The sequence below is a fragment of the Mustela putorius genome, unplaced genomic scaffold (genome assembly GCF_011764305.1).
Source record: "Mustela putorius furo isolate JIRA1106 unplaced genomic scaffold, ASM1176430v1.1 tig00000407_pilon_pilon_pilon, whole genome shotgun sequence".
Classification (NCBI taxonomy): domain Eukaryota; kingdom Metazoa; phylum Chordata; class Mammalia; order Carnivora; family Mustelidae; genus Mustela; species Mustela putorius.
Genome location: NW_025421373.1, coordinates 23640107 through 23653034, shown reverse-complemented (window position 1 = coordinate 23653034; position 12928 = coordinate 23640107). Strand labels below are relative to the sequence as shown.

General features: G+C 51.9%; 1 protein-coding gene across 4 annotated transcripts in view; it reads left to right on the top strand.

Moving 5' to 3' along the window:
- ANXA6 (annexin A6) overlaps positions 1–9744 on the top strand; it is a 46417-nt gene extending 36673 nt beyond the window's left edge. For 2 of the 4 annotated variants that reach the window (XM_004737793.3, XM_045079585.1), the window contains exons 21-26: positions 1873–1890; positions 2672–2765; positions 3918–4013; positions 5382–5440; positions 6580–6702; positions 8934–9744. In XM_004737793.3, coding sequence (XP_004737850.1) covers positions 1873–1890; positions 2672–2765; positions 3918–4013; positions 5382–5440; positions 6580–6702; positions 8934–8993 — 450 coding nt within the window. In that variant the 3' untranslated portion in view covers positions 8994–9744. Of the gene's footprint in view, positions 1–1872; positions 1891–2671; positions 2766–3917; positions 4014–5381; positions 5441–6579; positions 6703–8933 lie in introns of those variants that run through there. The other 2 variants (XM_004737794.3, XM_045079586.1) reach the window with 2 other exon arrangements.
- Positions 9745–12928: the final 3184 nt, after the last annotated feature.

Genomic DNA, 12928 nt, shown 5'->3' with positions numbered 1-12928 from the left:
AGGGTCCTGGCATCGAGCCCCACGTCGGGCTCTCTGCTCTGCAGGGAGCCTGCTTCCTCCTCTCTCTCTGCCTGCCTCTCTGCCTACTTGTGATCTGTCAAATAAATAATAAATCTTTAAAAAAAATAAAAATAGAAAAATGACATATCTCCCTCTCTTTAAAAAACGAACAAACAAAAAACAGGTATTTTTTAGCATCCCTTTTTATAAATGGTGGTAAAATGCACATAACACATAATAAGGCATGACACATCGTAAAATGTGCCATCAACACCATTTTCAAGTATACAGTTTAGTGACTGTAGTGCATGTCCCCCTTGCTATGCAACCATCACCACCATCCGTCTCCAGAACTCATTTTCTCTTGTAAAACTAAAACTGTGTCCTCATTAAACAGTAACTGCCCCTCCCCTTCCCCCAGCCCCTGACAACAACCAACCACTTCTACCTTGTCTCTCTGAATCTGACTATAGGGACCGTGTGTAATTGCAGTCCTGCAGTATCTACCCATTTATCACTGGCTTATTTCACGGACCATAACGTCCTCAAGTTTCAGCTAGGTTTTTAATACAGAAAGGGATGAAAAAAGTCCAAAAGAATCCCGTGATCCCCATGGCCCCGATAACTTCTATTGAACATTAAAATAAAACATCGAAAGGACACATTTGCTTGTTGAGAAAATGGAAACATAGAATTTCAGGAAAAATCAAATGCAAAAGCTTTCCCAGTCCTTCTCCTCAAAGGTAACCACCGCCCGTGGCACCTTGACCATGCCTATAGCATGACTTCCCAGCAAATATGTAAGAGTGAGGGTGCCTTTACCTTTTCTTATCCAGATAAAAGGAACACTGTTGCAAACAATGTGCTCTGCTTTTGTTTGGCTTAATTTAAGGGGAAACTCTCCTTCTCAGTACTGTAGACTCATTCTTTTGAATAGCTTTGTGGATTTCCATTATTGGATAACCATAGTTTGTTTAACAAATCATCTATTGGTAGTTTCCAGTTTTTCCTCTATTACAAAGAATGCTGCGGTGAACACCCTTTCCTGCTATCTTGAAAGGCTTTGGCCCATGTGTCCGTAAAGGCACATTCCTAGTGATGTCATTGCTTGATCAGATGTCATGTGCATTTAAAATTTTGAAAGACATTGCCAACATATATAATGAGAAGAGCTTTCTAAAGCGTAAGGCTATTGTGAAGTTTATAAGGAGGATGGTTGGGGTCTGCCCAATAGAATCAAGGGCTCAGCAGAGTTTCAGGGAGACAGGCAAGAGCAAAACCCAGTCTGGGGCCCCCAGGGGGTGCTGTATTTTTTTCCCCAGACACTCCAAGGCACTACTGCTTGCCTAACAGCATCATGTTCTAAGGACTCAGCATAACGCAGTGACCGAGTCACCCTTGTGAGATGACCGAACCACTGGCATTTCCCGCACCTGGTTTTGGCTGTGCCCCTGACCAGTCTCCTGCCTCCCAGCCTCCGCTTCCCTGTCTCTCCTGCCTGTAACACGAGGGGGTAAAATGATGGGTCTCAGACCCCTGGTGGTAAAGGATGTGGGGGATTCAGGGCTTCTCTTCTCACTTCTGGGCCGCCCTGCGGAGACAAGCAGGCTGAGGGCTGGAGTCCCCCTCGGGGGCCAGGAGTGACAGTTAGAGTGCCCTATTCTGTGTCCTCCCCAGCCCCTCAGGCAAACACTTTAAAATTAATTCCCAGGCCTGTCCCCATTTGGGGCTCCAGCCCAAAGATCAAGGAAAGGTGTTTTCCGTCTTCCCTGCCCCCCCCCCCCCCGTCCCCAGGGCCCCAGAGCCACCTCTCCCGGCCTCCTCTGACTCAGCCTTCCCTCTCTCCCTCCTCTCTCTCCTCCCTGCTCTCAGGTGGCTGCTGAGATCTTGGTGAGTGACCTGTTCTTCACGGGGATGTTCGTGGCTTCTTGAGTGAGGGCTGAGTGGCTGTGTCTCTGGGTGGGCTGAGCGGCCAGTCAGGCAGTGGTTGGGGACCTGCCCGTAGGTTCTCTCTCTCCCTTTCACAGCCTCTTAAGAGCCCCACTGGGTAAAAAATGGGCCAGGCAAGTGTTTCCCAAATTTTAGCCACTTACCTCCCACATGATTCGTGCTATATACCACCAGTTTTTGAGTATTTTTCTTTAAATGGATCCTTTTTTAATCTGAAATGAATTATTTTAATGTCAATTAAAATTTAATGTCGATATGAACGGCACTAGTGGATGGCTGGAAGATCCTCGTGGAAACATATATATGCAGTGTGTTATATGTTTGCCCATCTAGACTCTTAGGGAAACACTTGGCTAGGCCATTTTCCTTGCAATGAACAAACCCACTTCCCCAGAGGGCCTTTCTGGAGGGCTTGAGAACAGAAGGACTCTGCGTCCCCATGCCCAGTGCTTGTTTGCGCTCCCTTGGGCCCCAGTCTTAAGGCCCTGAGGCTAAAGCAGAAGTACCCGGTGCAGAGCACCCCCGTGTCAGTCCAGAAGGCTCCTGAGAACTGGACAAGGCGATGGAGGGTTAGGGAGGAAGGGGCCAATGTCAGCCTCCTTAGTTGGGATGACCCAGTTTCTGACCACCCTCACCCCAGGCAAAGACATGAAAGTGAATAATAACCAAGGCTTTCTGGTGTCTTCCCTCCCAAATCCTTCTCCCAACCTGGCATCCGCAGGAAATAGCAGACAGACCCAGCGGAGACAAGACTTCCCTGGAGACCCGTTTCATGACGATCCTGTGCACACGGAGCTATCCACACCTCCGGAGAGGTGAGGCCTCAACCCCTCCCCTTCCCGATGCTGCAGGAAGGCCCCCAAATCTGATGGGAGCCTCTCCGCTCTCTGTGGCGAGAAGAACCAGGTGTCCACACACCCATTCCTTACCCAGCACCGGAATGTTGTGGCTGGTAGGGAGTCTGGCCCTGGCTCTGCTCCTGACCCTCAGCCTCGGGCCAGCACCCTTTACCTCCTTAGGGAAGCAGGTGGGATGCCTGGGATACAGGATGGCTGGTGCCTGTCAACCCCAAGGCCACTCCAGTAGACTGTGGTGGCTGCCTCCAGAGGTTCAGGGTCATGACCCTCTGGCAATGTTTGCCAGGAATAAGGCCACAAGGCGTGCTGATGGCACCAGGACCAGCCACACGTCTCGGGGCCCCAGGCGGCCACATGCACAGGGCGCACCTGACATTAGTTCATGAAATGCCCTGGCCACTAGGACATTTATGGCTTAATATGGATTTGCCTGGCACTTTTCAGTAAAATACATAAGGTACATTAGCATAGTGGCTGGAAGAATGGACTTGGGAGCCCGATTGCCTTGATTTGAATCTCCCCCTTATCAGCTGTGTGACCTTGGACAAGTTAGTGAATATCTGGGCCCTCACTCCCTTATCTGCCAATTGGGATTTTAGTTCTACCTCACATGATTGCTAATAAAGATACAGAAAATATAATGCATGAAAAGCACTTAGCATAATGCCTGGCACGTGGTGACTTCCTCCGTGTTTTCATTATGATTACTTACATTAATCTCGATCCCAGCTTGACACAGGAGGAAGGGGAGGCCCAGAAGGGGGTAGGGGTTCTCTCAAGGCCATTCAGTGGGAGGCAGAGCCTTTACCAGGACCCCAGCTCCTTTTGCTACCCCAGCCCACATTCCTAGAACTCGTCTGTTCCTAGAACAGCGTCTGATTTGACACAGATTTGGCTCTGAGCCCAAGGCAGCCTCGAGGTCAGAATTTCCCTCCCAACCCGATCGTGCCCAGCGCACTTGGGCCTGGGCTGCAGCCGCACCTGCTGTCCCTTTCCCCTTCCCTGGGACATGGCCTGGGAGGGGAGCTGGGTGGGCGGGGCAAGGGTGATCTCCCCCAACCCTCTGAATTGAAGCTCACCCCCCACCTGTGGGGCTTCTCTTGGGGCCAGTCTTTCAGGAGTTTGTCAAGATGACCAACTATGACGTGGAGCACATCATCAAGAAAGAGATGTCTGGGGACGTCAGGGACGTGTTTGTGGCCATCGGTAACTGATGGATGTCCCGGGAAAGCGCTGGGGGCGCTGGGAGCTTGGCCAGATTCCCTGGACAGGGGTGGCCTTGGCAGCTTCCAGAGCTCCTCGTACTGGAGAGTAAACCCCAGCATTGTGGGGGTCCTGCCAGCATGTGGTAGGGGGTGTTAGTGTGAAGACTTGTTCCAGGCTGCAGGGCAGGATGATGGAACAGGCTCTCCCAGGGGAGGTCATGGGGAGGGCAGGGAGAGACACTGTGTTCTGCAGGACCAGGGTGCACACCCATGCACGCATGTGCACTTACACACACACACACATGTGCATACCATACCTGGAGAGTTAGGAAGGTTGGTGTGTGGCTTCCTGAGCCAGTACATGACACATACCCCAGGTGACTGTGCCCTTGGGGTGTGCATCTCCAGCCCCTTGCCCCCTGCCCTCCTCACAGACACACTTATATCCAGAGTCATTCTGGATTTCGGATACTGGTATCTGACTCCTGCTCCTTAAGCTGCCTGAGACACCCCTGTGTAGACACTGGAGCCTTGAAATCCAGCAGCTGCTGAGGGCTAGAGCCCCCCAGGCCTTGGGAAGGGGCTGGGACTGGTACAGCCAGGCAGCGTTATGTGGGGGGTAGGGGTAGTGCATGGGGCGCAGGGCTGCCAGTGCAAACTGGAGTGGGCAGGCTCTGGAGCAACACAGCCCCGGGGTGGGCACAGTGCCTTAAATCACACCAACAGACAGTCATCCGCGGGCCTGGTCTTCCTGTCCATCAGTTGCTCTCCAACATGAGGCTGCCCCAGAGTAGGCAGACCCAACCATGCTGGTTTGTACTAAAACCAGGAGCATCCCTGGTGGAGTGGGACAGGTTGGTCACCTCCCTTCAGAGTTGCAGTCTGAGCGCATCTGGTATGGGCCATTCGAGTTTGCATTTCTACCAAGTTCCCAGATGCTGCTGCTAGAGCCATCCAGGAACCACGCTTTGCGAGCCAGTGCTCAAAATATTTCTGGGGTCTGAATCTGGGGGGTGGCACCTAAAACCCAAGTTTTCAACAGGTTCTCCAGTGATTCTCAGGCCCTTTGAAGTTTGAGGCCCTGTGCCTTGGGTTTCTTCCCTTTGAGTCCTGACTGATCTCGGTTAGCTGCAAGCCCTGTAGCAAGAAGGGAGTTGTAAGCCAGTGAGAGCCAAGCTGAGGGATGGGCCAGAGGAGGAGGAATCGGGAAGGGGGAGTGAAGGTATCAGGCCTTGGGTAAGACCCTGGGACTGGCCGTGACCTTCCCAGTCCCAGGCTGGAGGGAGAGGGGGTGGGAGAGGCCAGCTCAGCCCATGGTCTAGGCACACCGCCTCTGACCAAGTTCCCTGCATTTCTCTCATCCTACCAGTCCAAAGTGTCAAGAACAAGCCTCTCTTCTTTGCTGACAAACTTTACAAGTCCATGAAGGTAAACAAACTTGCTTGTTTGTTCCCTTCCCTTCAGGTCCTTCTGCCCACCCACAAACACAGCTGTGTGCGGTCCCACCAGCCCCAGCCAGGACTTCTGGCCACTGTTTCTGCCCCCTTGATGCTTAGCAGCATCTGCCCCGTGTCTGACTCTAGGATAGTGATTTTGTCCCCTGGGGAACCTTTGGCCATGTTCAGATGCATTTTGGTCACCACCACTTGGGGAGTGTCACTGCTGACATTTGGTGGGACGAGAGCGGAGGGTGGGGGATGCTATTAAACATGCTACGATGTACAGGATGGGTCCCCCAGCAAAGAGCGACCTGGCCCCAAAGGCCCAGGCTGAGAAACTCACTCCGGGAACACTGGGCTGAGTCAGACCCAGTCTCTGCCCTCATGGAGCGCACAGTCAAGCAGGTGACAGTGTCTCCTGTGACCAATGATTAATTACAGAGGCAGCCAGTGCTGGGCACTGGGACTAGCCCTGGCTTCCTGAAAATCCAGGCTGCTGTGGCTACCTTCTCAGCCCAGCGAGGGGTATCTCAGCTGCTAACAGAGTCTGGGCAGGCCGTTCGGTGGCCTGAAACCCTCCTCCACCTACAGCCTCAGACATGATGGCCATGTATTGAGCACCCACCAAGCTGGTGTCCCGGAGCTCCCTCGGGGCTGAAGTGGGCCCTGACTGCCCACACATTCCATGTCCTGTGCCTGATCCGTGGGCCCCCTCTTCATTTCCCTTTAACTGCTTTATCAAATTACCACAGACTGAGTTATTTTCTCATGGTTCAGGAGGCCAGACATCAAAATTGAAGGCATTAGGTTCCTCCTGGAGGCTCTGAGGGGTAAACTCCTATGGGTCTCTCCTAGCTCCTGGTGGTTGCCAGGAATCCTGGTGTTTCCTGGCTTGTGGGCACGTCCATCAGGCTTTACCTTTATCCTCACTCAGCCTTCTTGTTTTTGCCGGTCTAGCCAGTCCTGGGGGAGTCTGGGTCAGCACTACTTGCAGAAGACTGAGGCAGAATGCCTCACAGGGTTTGGGAGGGAAAAGGAAGGGAAGCAGAAGGACACCTAGGAGTTCCTGCCTAACCCGACCCTGTTTCCCCTCTTGCCCTCTGTCTCCCTCTCCCCTGGTCCCACCAGGGTGCTGGCACAGATGAGAAGACCCTCACCAGGATCATGATCTCCCGGAGTGAGATCGACCTGCTCAACATCCGACGGGAGTTCATTGAGAAATACGACAAGTCTCTCCACCAAGCCATTGAAGTAAGGGGGAGGGGCTGGACATCGGTAGGGGAGGGCGGGAGGAGCATCACATTCCTGAGCGTGGGATTACAAATCCCTCCTATTCCCAGTCTTTTTCTGAGTTCTCTCTGACAGCAGAGATTACTGATTCATGAAAGACCTACTTCACTGTGTATACAAAAATAAATTCCAGGTGGCTCAAAGGGTTATAATGAAGGACTTCTAAATAAAACAGCCCATCTTGGGGGGCTGCTTTCTAAAGACAACTTTGTTGGGACGCCTAGGTGGTGCCGTCGGTTAAGCGTCTGCCTTCAGCTCAGGTCATGATCCCAGGGTCCTGGGATGGAGTCCCACATCGGGCTCCCTGCTCGGTGGGGAGCCTGCTTCTCCTTCTGCCTGCTGCTTCTCCTTCTGCCTGCTGCTTCTCCTTCTGCCTGCTGCTTCTCCTTCTGCCTGCTGCTCTCCCTGTTTGTGTGCACTCTTTCTCTCTCTCACACAAGTAAAATGTAAAAAAATCTTTTTTTTTTTTAAGATTTATTTATTTATGTATTTGACAGAGAGAGAGAGAGAGAGGGAACACAAGCAGGGGGAGTGGAAGAGTGAGAAGCAGGCACCCCACTAAGTAGGCAGCCCGATGCAGGGCTCGATCCCAGGACCCTGGGATCATGACCTGAGCTGAAGGTCGATGCTTAATGACTGAGCCACCCAGGCGCCCCTAAAATGAAAAAAATCTTAAAAAAAATAAAGATAACTTTATTGACACATAACTTATATACCATAGAGTGTACTTATTTTAAGGTGCATTTAATATTTTTTAGGAAATTGAAGAGTCATGCATCATCTCCACAATGCAGTTCTGAAACATTTCCAGTGCCCCTTTAAGATACCACACCCCTTATACCCGCTTACTTATTTCCACCCCTGCTGTAGGCACCCCTCGGGTGACTTTCTATCTCTATAGATTTGCCTTTTCTGGGTATTTCATAGAAATAGAGTCACGTGGTATGTGATCTTTGGTATCTGACTTCTCTCACTTACACAGCCTTTTTTTTTTTTTTTTTTTTTGTCTTCGATGTTGGCCAAGATCTTAAAAGTTTGATACTGGCCTTGGCTGACAGCCTGTGGGAAATGTTATAGCAGCTTCACCCAGACTTGGTGGGGGTATACACTGCTAGCACATTTTTGAAGGGTAGTTGGGCAGTTTTCAGAATTTTAAACACATACGCTTTGAACTTGGTGATTTTCGTGTGGGAATTGATCCTACAGACAGAGCTACACGTGTTCCCAACGATGTGGAGGAGAGTGTTTATGCTAGCATTGTTCACAGGAACAAAAGACTAGAAGCCTTCCGGACAGAATTGGTTAGAGAAGGTGTGGTACATCCATAAGATAGGATATAATACAACCATGAAAAAGCATGAGCAGCTCCATCTGCTGATTTGGGATCTTCTTTAAGTCAGAAGGGTATGAATGCTGTGTGCCCATGTGTGTAGAAAAGGGACATTCTGTACCTATACTTGTTAGCACATGCACAGACTGTTGCTAGAAAGCCAGACACCAGTCACCGTGCCTCTCTCTTGATTTGGGGAAAAAGGTGTCAGGGGTGGGAAGTTTTTTATTGTGAAATCTTTCCTTTAACTTACCTTGTTTATAATAGTGATTTTTGAAATAAAATTTACAAAAGAAAAGATAAACAACATGTATCATAAAAATGATAGGAGACAATAACAGGAGGGAGAGTCTGGGCTCCCCGCACTCTGCTGTAGGCCTGACATTATGATGCATCCTAAAGGCAACGATGTTCCTGTAAATTCCTGCAAGGGCCTGGTGCTCCGTAAGGGCTCCATAGTGTTGGTTCAAATGAGATGTCTCGTTCACATGTGTCAATGAATGTGGGAGGAGGAAAGCAAGAATCAAGGGCAGGAACACTTCATAGAGGAGGGGGCATTCAAGGGCAGGCAGGATTTGGGGGTGGTGCAGAGGGCCGGCTGGTCAGAGGAATGATAGATATTAACGTAGGAAAATGAACCAGGGTGCCCCCACAAGGGAGGGGGGAGGTGAAGCCAGCCCACAAAAGGCCTTGAAGCCAAGCTGAGAGCTTGGACCTTTTCCTGAGGGTAGCGAGGACCTGTAGAAGGGATGTAGTCATATTTATGTGTTCAGGAGACATTAAGCTGATAGCCACTGGGAGGAAGGGGCGTTGAGGCCATCAGGACTGCTTTCTCTCACTGCTTTTCCTCTGCTCCTGCCAGGGTGACACCTCTGGAGACTTCCTGAAGGCCTTGCTCGCTGTCTGTGGGGGCGAGGACTAGAGCCACCGGCTTTGGCCAGCACCTCTGCCGAGAAACGGTCAGCAGCACCAGCCGCCATGACCAAGCCTGATTGCTCCAGCTCCCGGGATGAAGGAAGGGACAGGGGTGGGGGGAGGGGGTCATGGGTGGGCTCTTGTCTTCAGCCGGGGTTTAGGGAAGGCTTCCATTCCCACGGGCCACTGAAGGCCCAGCACGGTCACTCCTGCTCCCGTGTGAGCAGCTGAAGATCCGTAGCCACAAATCCCGTTCATCTCCACTCCCCGTCTTCCTCCTCTGCCTTTCCTGGCTTCCGTCCCTCGCTGCAGCCACTGCCCTGGTTTGGGCTTTGTCAAATCCAAAAACATACTGAGCCTCTGCCTGTGAAATGAGTGGAGTGTGTGCTTTGAGCCGTGGGGTATGGTGGCCGGTGCCAGCTGAGTGTTCCAGGGGAGGGGACAGACAGTTCATGTCTTTCTGCCAATTGCCAGACCTCCCACTGTTTCACCACCCACCCTCATTCAGGTTTTTGTGTGAAAGACAGAACCAGGCGTCTGGATACCTTCAAATTTGTGTCACCACACATGTGCTTTCTAGCTTCTGGCCAATTTCTTTCCCTTCCCGAGTCTCTACTTTCTTATCTACAAAATGAGAGAGTTGGACAAAAGAATGTTGACTTTCTCTTCTAACATTGACATTGTAGGATGTGCCCCCAAATCATTCCCTTTCCACTGGCCTCTTTAAATAAAAATAGACCTATAGACACATAAACACATTTCATTTGGGGATCTGTGTTTTTGTCCTAGCCCTGCAGCCTGAGGTAGGCACCTGCCCAGGAGTAAGTCCTAACCTCATCCTCTTGCCTGGGAATCCCAGGTGAGAGTGAGCCAACATCCCGCCCGGGCAGGCCGGCCCCACCCCCCTCCAGCTCTCGGCTCCCCTCTCCTCCCTCTGCTGCCTGCACGTGGCTCTGTGCATTCTTCATCCATTACAGCCAAACCCAGACTTCCTCCTTAGAGCTGTTCAAGGGCACCAGATGCAATCATGATCTGGGGAGGCCTGTGGAAAGTTTCTACTTTGTGCAGATCACTGATAAGCAGCAGGCTCAGCTGCAGCTTCTCTGTCTCCCTCCCGAGAGCTGTGTTTCTGCTCTGAGACTTGGACGTGAAGCGGTCCCTCGAGTGCCGTGAGGGCCCTGCTCCCTGTCCCGACTGGCCTGACCTATTTTGGCAGTTCAGAGCCTGTTTGCTACAGTAGGTGTGCAGGGATCACAGGGTTTGGGCCAGCCACTGCCCTCACCGGGCATCTCTAGTGAGCGGATGGCCCCCCCAGTTGTAAAGAGCCCCATCTTCATCTCTGCCATAATGATGCTGAAAGCAAGACTGTCCCTCCACTTCCTTCCCTCCACCCGGCTGTGAACCCAAGCAATAGGAGGGTCCGCTGATAGCTTTTTGGGGGGATTTGCCCAACTTCACACAACTGTTACCAAAAGATAAATTAACAAGCAATTAAGAGCTGTGGAGTCAGACCTTTGCTGCTAACCAACTGTGAGCCTTTGAGGAGGAAATGAGGTGACACCTGTGAGCACTCAGCAGGGGCGGGCCCTGCCTGGGGTCGGCTGTCAGCACCACCAGCTCAGACGCAGGCCCCACTGTAGGAGATGATGAGTGGACCCCGAGGTTTTCTGAGCTCTCTTGTCAAGAACTCAGCAGCAGATCACAAAGGCATCCAAAGACAAACAGAAAAGTGCCTTAAAAATGTGTGCTAAGGGGGAAAAAAAAAGCTCTGGAGTCCAAAGGAAAGAGTGATGGAATCCCAGGGAATAGAAGCAGGAGGCTCCCTGAGGCGAAGGGGAACACACAAGCAGAGAGACCAGGAATTTCTAGAATCCCCAGAAACCAGGAATGAGGAGAGCTCACAGAGCGCTTATAATGTACGAGACCCTTCTAATTCCTCACCGTGCAGCTTTCACTTACTTTTCAGTGTAAGTGGGCTGTAGTCTGGGGCTGGTCTCTTGTAGGAGGGAGACCCTCAGGGTTTGGGGGGGCAAGGCTGATGAGATTAGAAATGGGAGTTTACATCCAATGACAGAGGCCATCAGCGTTTTCTCTTACAAGGTTGGCGGGGGAGAGGTCCTTTGGAGGGAAGGCTAACCTCGTGCTTGAGAGCACTTCAGAAAAACCTGTGAAGGAGGGGTGGCCGGATGGGAGGCTGTTGCAGTGATCCCACTTAAGACCCAGGTGCCTGCAGAACAAACCGCATTTTCCCTTGGAGCTGCGGCAGAGGAGGGAGTGGCTGCTGTCCGCTATTATCCGCTATCCGAAACCCAACACCTCCCTCCGTCATTCAGTCATTCACTGGAGCAGCTTCTACTTACTGAAGGCCTCCCCTGGGCCCCTCCGTGGCACGTGCCTGATGCTAAAGCTACAACACGGAAAACTGTGGAGTCCTGATCCCTAAGAGCTGACCTGAGTGTCCCTCCCACCCAGCCTTCTCCAAAGTACGGTGTTGAGGGACACCGGAGGGCGTTTCCCTGGCCAAAGTTTAAAGGACACAAGTGGCAGGAACTAAATTAAAACTAAAAGGAAAGAGAAAGCAGAAGCCCAAACCACTGCTGTCTCAAAGCGGGAGAAAAGGAGGATGGTGGTGATGTATTCGGTGTGGAAGGGGCCCTCGGAAAGTCTCACCTCCCTCTCCCACTTATAGACAACTGTCACTCCCACAGAGGAAGCGACTGGCCCCAGGGCACTTGGCACTTCAGCGGAGGACCGAGGTGGAGCCTCCCAGTCCTGCCAGGTCCCAACCTTCTGGCACTGACCTTCCTCTCGCCCTGGACCCTGGCCTCTCTCTCCCGCGGCCACGCCCCCGCCCCCGCCCCCGCCCCCGCCCCGCCTCTAGCTCCTTGCTCCGCCTTCTGCCTCCACGCCTGCATTTTCCCCTCCGAGGGAACACTTCTCAGAACCCCTAAACCGGGGTGCTCCAACCTCAGTCTTTGGGGCCACAAGGAACTGTCTCAAGTGACCGGCGGGGAGGGGGTTTCCGGGCACCGCTGGGGCCACACTTCAGCTGTCGGAGAGCAGCGTGAGGACAGCTGGCTGTTGGAAGCCCCATGAAGAGTTCCCCCGCTTTGCGGAGCCACCAGTCACCTCGGGAGGAGCACCTTCTCCTCCGCAGCCCAGACTTCCTTTGAGGTAGTGCTCGGGATCACCCCTGTTCTCCTAATGAGGAAACTGAGGGACCAAGCGATGAAGCAAACTGGCCAAAGGTACAGGCGACACACCAGGGACTGAGCCTGAAGTGGGCTGAGAGCTCATCCAAACCAACGCTCCTGTTTCACGAGTTTGAAAATCAAGGCCCAGTGACCATGGTATTGCTGGGGGACGGCACTTGGGTCTCCTGATTCCTGCTCTGCTCACTATAGACATGCCATTGTCCTCCTCCTCTTGATTAATGGAAGCCAAACTTCGCTGAGAATGGGAGGGAGAAGTGTCAAGTTGCCCAATTCGAATTTCAGAACCCAAAAGTAGCAAATCGGTGTTTCTAACAGACCTGGGAGACCTCAGGTTTCCCCAGGCAGAATTCCCCACTTTACAGCTGAGTTAGGCAAGCAGTTCCTAACTGAGCCCTCTGCTCTGCAGTTAATCTATGAAAGCAGGCAGGCCGGCTAGATTGGAAACCCAGTCAACCACTTAGAAGTAGCTAAGTCACTTGGCCTTTCTATGCCTTGGTTTCCTTACCTGTAGAGTGGCAATCACAAAAATTTCTACTGCACCAGATTTTGTGAAGATTAAATAAGGCAATGCATGGATACCTCTGAGCACACTATCTGGGACATAACAAGGGCCCTATATTGGGTCTTTGGTATTAATACATAGGCTGGATTCCATTTCCTAGAGGAGGACTTGGAGGAGGAATCTCTTTCAACAACCTCTGATGAGTCCCTGCACTGTGCCTGCTTC